This window comes from Sparus aurata, chromosome 15 (assembly GCF_900880675.1).
Source record: "Sparus aurata chromosome 15, fSpaAur1.1, whole genome shotgun sequence".
Classification (NCBI taxonomy): domain Eukaryota; kingdom Metazoa; phylum Chordata; class Actinopteri; order Spariformes; family Sparidae; genus Sparus; species Sparus aurata.
Window position 1 is genome coordinate 30,313,273 of NC_044201.1, and position 5,035 is coordinate 30,318,307.

General features: G+C 49.6%; 1 protein-coding gene across 1 annotated transcript; it reads right to left on the reverse strand.

Annotated features, from left to right (window-relative positions):
- Positions 1-1,974: 1,974 nt before the first annotated feature.
- On the reverse strand, positions 1,975-4,708 carry LOC115596283 (D(1)-like dopamine receptor). Its single transcript, XM_030441182.1, has one exon. It carries the CDS (start codon positions 4,217-4,219, stop codon positions 2,723-2,725), a length of 1,497 nt encoding a protein of 498 aa, XP_030297042.1. The 5' UTR covers positions 4,220-4,708; the 3' UTR covers positions 1,975-2,722.
- Between the last annotated feature and the right edge of the window lie 327 nt (positions 4,709-5,035).

Sequence of the window (5,035 nt, forward strand, 5' to 3'; positions counted from 1 at the left end):
AATTGAGCATTTCTAACCGCACTCGGTAATCGTCGCGTCGGGACTTCCCCGACCCGGAAGCTGATGGAGGAGAGTTGAACTCTGTTTTTAGCTTCACAATAGAAATCCAGCTAAGCTAGCGGAGGTTAGATGCCCCGGACTATGTGCTGAGACCCTATTTGTACTGTTGCTGAAGTTTGGTGCTGTTCTGAGCATTATTTGTGGCTTTTTGGTGGCGGTTTATATTTGGATCCATTTACTGCAGTGTATTGTTGTCGTGCGGTCGTTTCTGAGAGACGCTCTGTTCCTGGTTGTTAGATTTTAATCCATCACTTCTTGTAGGAGGGAGGAGCCGACTGACAGCAGGAGTTTGGATAAGTGATGCAAATCAACAGAATCAACTTCAGCGTCCTCTTTTTTATATATCTTTTAGTTTTTGTCAGGGTTACCTGTCTTGAATCTGTCCTATCACACATCGTCTCCTGGACACAATTTGTTCGGCACACCTGACCTGTCACCTGCTCACACACCTGACCTGTCACCTGCTCACACACCTGCTTTCAGGACATCATTATTCTGAGGTTATATCATCACCTCCGTCCTCGTCCTCGCTTCATGTTCCAGGAATCTTCCCCAGTTTCTCCTCCAGGGTTTGAACACGACTGCAGGGTCTGAAACTGCGACACCAGAAACAGAAGCGCTGTGATGACACACTCTGAGTCTGAGCAGCTGAACCTGTAGGAGACACCTGTGGAGGTTCAGGCGGGTCGTCCTCTCTGCGGGTCGGGGCGCCTCCACCCTGTTTCAACTCCACCACAGAGTGAAGATGAAAGGAGCGAGCAGAGAGAGAAACACTGAACCCAACACGAGGAGAGAAAACCCACAAGCTCGTCTGTTATTCAGTTTGTTACTCATCACCAAGTATTTCTAAGGTGTTTGTTTTTGCATTCTTATTAAGACAAAGGTGGACTTGGTTAATTAAACATAAGAAGATATATTAAAATAATAAACAGAATCATGATCTCAGGCGTCTCTTCATTCCCGGGCGGCTGATGCAGACGTGACACTTGTGAGAATAACAACAGATAACCAGGCAGGTCCATCACCTGTGACTCAGAGATTACCTGACCGGACTTTCAGAACCGGCCTCTCACAAGCTCGAGCGATTGATGAGCTAACATTACAATATTCATCTGTAGTCACAGCTCCGACCTTTGACCTCCTTATCTTCACTTCCAACGAGCGACGTGACTGATTCTGTCCTACTTTCCCCTCAGAGGTCAGTAACAACACAAGTCTGAACCAGCTGAGCTGTGACTGTTCTCCACAACATATTAAAACTCTGCTTTCACACTAATTCCTTATTAATGACTTTAATTTTCTCACTTCTAATCCCAGGAACAATAACAGGCGAGCGGTGAGACGATGAAGCCTCGGTGCTGAAAGCTTCTGTTGTGCACTAAATCTTTATTAACGGCCTCAGAAGAAACCGTGTTGCATTTTTAGCCAAATAACTTCACATAACATGTAGCGGGAGCTTCAGCTCAGCTACATACGTCCAGTAAAACCACTGCTGGGCACATAAGCAACTTCTCCGGTGGCTCCTGAGGTGGAGGGTGTGTCAGCTTATTGATCGATAAGTTATAAAGCGATCGTTTGTGGGATGATAATACAGATAACTGGACGAAATGTAGCTAGCAGACTAGCTTGCTATTATGTACAGGTGCCTCTCTGTGATGTAGCATGCAGTTAGCTTAGCTTGCTCACATGAATGCTCGAGGAATCATGACGATCATCGGTTTTGCTAAATGTATGTTTGCTAATACAACACTGGATTCACGTTAATGTGACTTTTTGGAAAGAACAATATGTTTCAAACAAGAATTTAGCGACTCGTTGTTTCATTTAATTCCAGGCAACATATGAAAATTTGTTTCGCTGTGACTTTAGTTTTGCTTTGTTTTTTTTTTCCAAACAGGTCATCTTTCAGTCACATTAACATTCAGACATCTTTATTTAAGGGAGGAAATGTTCCATCATCGACTGTTCCAACACATCAGAATTAAAAATTTGCAGAATAAAATGTTCAGACAAGCAGGCAGCAGCAGCAGCAGCCGTCACTCAGCTCTCCTCCACCTCCCACCTCCTCACTGTATCTCCGACCTCACTGTGTCGCCTACGTCTACAACTACACCTGCTCCAGTTTACATGAGTGCAAATAAACAGCAGTCCAACAGGGAAAAGTTCTATAACGTGTAAAGTTGCAGCCCAGTCGCCAGGATACAGTGTTAGAAAGGCAGTTAACATTTCTGCAAAACAATCAAATGTGTACATGTCAAAGTCTGTATTTAGTTCTACACGTGAACTAAATGTGTCATCACGTTCACTGACGAGGTGGTCGACAATTTCCCTTCCTGTCGTGTTTTAAAGTATTTTAAAGTGAAATCCAGATGTTTCCTGCCTGAACCCAACCAGAGCGCTGAAATCAACCTAAAAAGAACGTGAAGTTACAACATGAACACGTTCTAACTTATCTGTGATTTTGCAGAAATGTACTCTGCGGACGTTTATTCTGGTGATTGGTCGGATATATTAGCATTTCATCTCGTACAGTCGAGTCTCTCTCGAGTGTTTCTCCAGATTTTAACGAGCAGCTTGGTCATGCAGTCCTCCATTATTTCATGATTAACCAGAACATTCCTGTTTGGATTTGGCTGTCAGTCAGCTCAGAGCAGAGCCCGTCCTACCCGTCCTGGTGGACCTGTCCTGGTATTAGAGCGTCCCTCTCGAGTCGCGCCGCTGAGGTGAACGGCGTGATCGTTTCCAGGGAGATTTCCGGGTCGTCCTCGAGCTGGACGGTGGCAGGAAGCAGCAGCAGTTTGTTGCTCTGGGAGCCGTTGGAGATGATCGACTCCTCGTCAAACTGAGCGCTCATGTCCTCCAGGCGGTCGGACCCGACGTTGATGGAGCGAGGGTGCTGCTGCGGCTGCGCCGGGACCAGCGCCTCCTTGTGGAGCGTCGTGTCGTGGTGGTAAGAGACGAGCTCGTCGCTGAAGTTCACCGCTTCCACCGTGTTGTTTGAGCAGATCTGGTTGCAACCCAGAATGGTGGCGAAGGCCCGTCGGAATTCTGCGTTGAAGGCGTAAATGACCGGGTTGAGGGAGGAGTTGGCCCAGCCGAACCAGACGAAGACGGTGAAGGTGGTGTCGCTGACACAGGGCGGGTCGCAGAACGGCACCGTGCAGTTGAGGACGAAGAACGGCAGCCAGCAGAAGACGAACACCCCCATGATGATGGAGAGGGTCTTCAGGACTTTGGTCTCCTTCTTAAACGACGACTTCAACGAGGTTTCATCGTTGGATCTGTGCTGCTGGTGCTGGTTCCGGTTCACACCGTGGCCTTGATTCTGCGCCTGCTCCGCCGCCCTCTCCAGGGACGCGATCCGACGGATCTGGGTCTGGGCGATCCTGTAGATCCGGGTGTAGGTGGCGATCATGATCACCACCGGGATGTAGAAGCTGATGAAGGAGGAGGAGATGGCGTAGGTCTTGTTCAGGTTGGCGACACAGCTCCTGGGGTCGGCGCTGGCGTTGGTTCTGGTGCTGGTGTTGAGGTTGAGGTTGCTGCTGTTGGTGAAGTTCAGCGCCACCATCTCCTCCATCACCTCCTGCTCCTCCTCAGCCTGGTGCCAGTTGAGCTGCACCGGGATGAAGGAGATCAGGATGGAAAGCGTCCACGCCACCCCGATCATGACAAACGCCACCCGGTGAGTCATCTTCCGCTCATATTTAAACGGGCTGGCGATGGCCCAGTACCGGTCCACGCTGATGATGCACAGGTTCAAGATGGAGGCCGTGGAGCACATGATGTCGAAGGCGATCCAGACCCCGCAGAACCGCCCGAACAGCCACGTGCCGGTCACCTCAGTGATGGCCTCCCAGGGCATCACCAGCACCGCCACGAACAGGTCGGACACGGCCAGAGAGATGACGAAGAAGTTGGTGACTTTGGACCGCAGGTGTCGGAACCTGATGACGGCGGCGCACACCAGCGTGTTCCCGAGCAGCGTGGACACGATGAGCAGGAAGAGGACGCAGCCGACGAGGACGCGCAGCCCGCCGCTGCCTGCACCGCCGCCGCCGTCCTCCTCCTCCTCCTCGTCCTCCTCCTCCTCGCCGCTCGTCCCGTCCAGCTCCGACAGAACTTGGGTGAAATTACTCCAGCTCGTGTAGTTTTCCATATTTTCCACAGAGAGAGAGAGAGAGATCAAACCCTGCTGCTCCTCTTCTCCTCCTCACAAACCATCCTGAAGAGAAAAGGAGACCCTCGCTCCGGACAGCGCAGGAGAGCGCAGCGCGAGTTAATCCGCACAAATAAAGATTCAAATAAACAAATACGATATTAAATTAAAAGCGGTGATGTGAATAAACCCAGTCCCACTTCAGCGTCTCCACAGGGGGGGGTGGAAAAGGTCTCTGTCCCGGTCTTCTGTCCCAGCGTGACTCATGGTGGACTCACGTCTCTCACTGTGACGCGCTCGCTCTCTGTGGCTGCAGAGGCTCGTTACATCCTCAGCACAGGTAATAGATTACTGCCATGGAAGTCAGCGAGGAGCGCAATCAGCAAAACGGCTTCAGAATGATGAGTCCGCGTCTGGATGACGAGTCTGAGATCAGAACTGAGGAGGGGAAAACTTGGTGTGTGCGTAATTTGCGCGCAGCTGCTTTGGTGCGTTTTCTCGCATGAAGAAAGAAAGATTATAAAAACTGTCAGAGGATTTTTTATCTTTCTAAAATCTTCTGCAGTGACATGCAATAATCTGACATCAGGCCACTAACAGATGTTTGTCAGGATAAATAAACCAACAGAGCATCAGCAGCTGTCTGTTCTTTGTAAAGCTTCACTGTGACTCTCTGTCCTCCTGATTTAATCCGTTTACATCACAAATAGAGCAGAATAACAATAAGTTGAACGTCAGTGATCCTGTTTTCTGCTTCTCACTGGCAGAACATGTTGGTGTCCCTGAAGGCAGCACTGTGTCGTCAGGATCAATGTC

What these genes read in the sequence shown, in the direction of transcription:
- LOC115596283 (XM_030441182.1), bottom strand. Translation starts at nt 4,219, where the DNA reads ATGGAAAACTACACGAGCTGGAGTAATTTCACCCAAGTTCTGTCGGAG.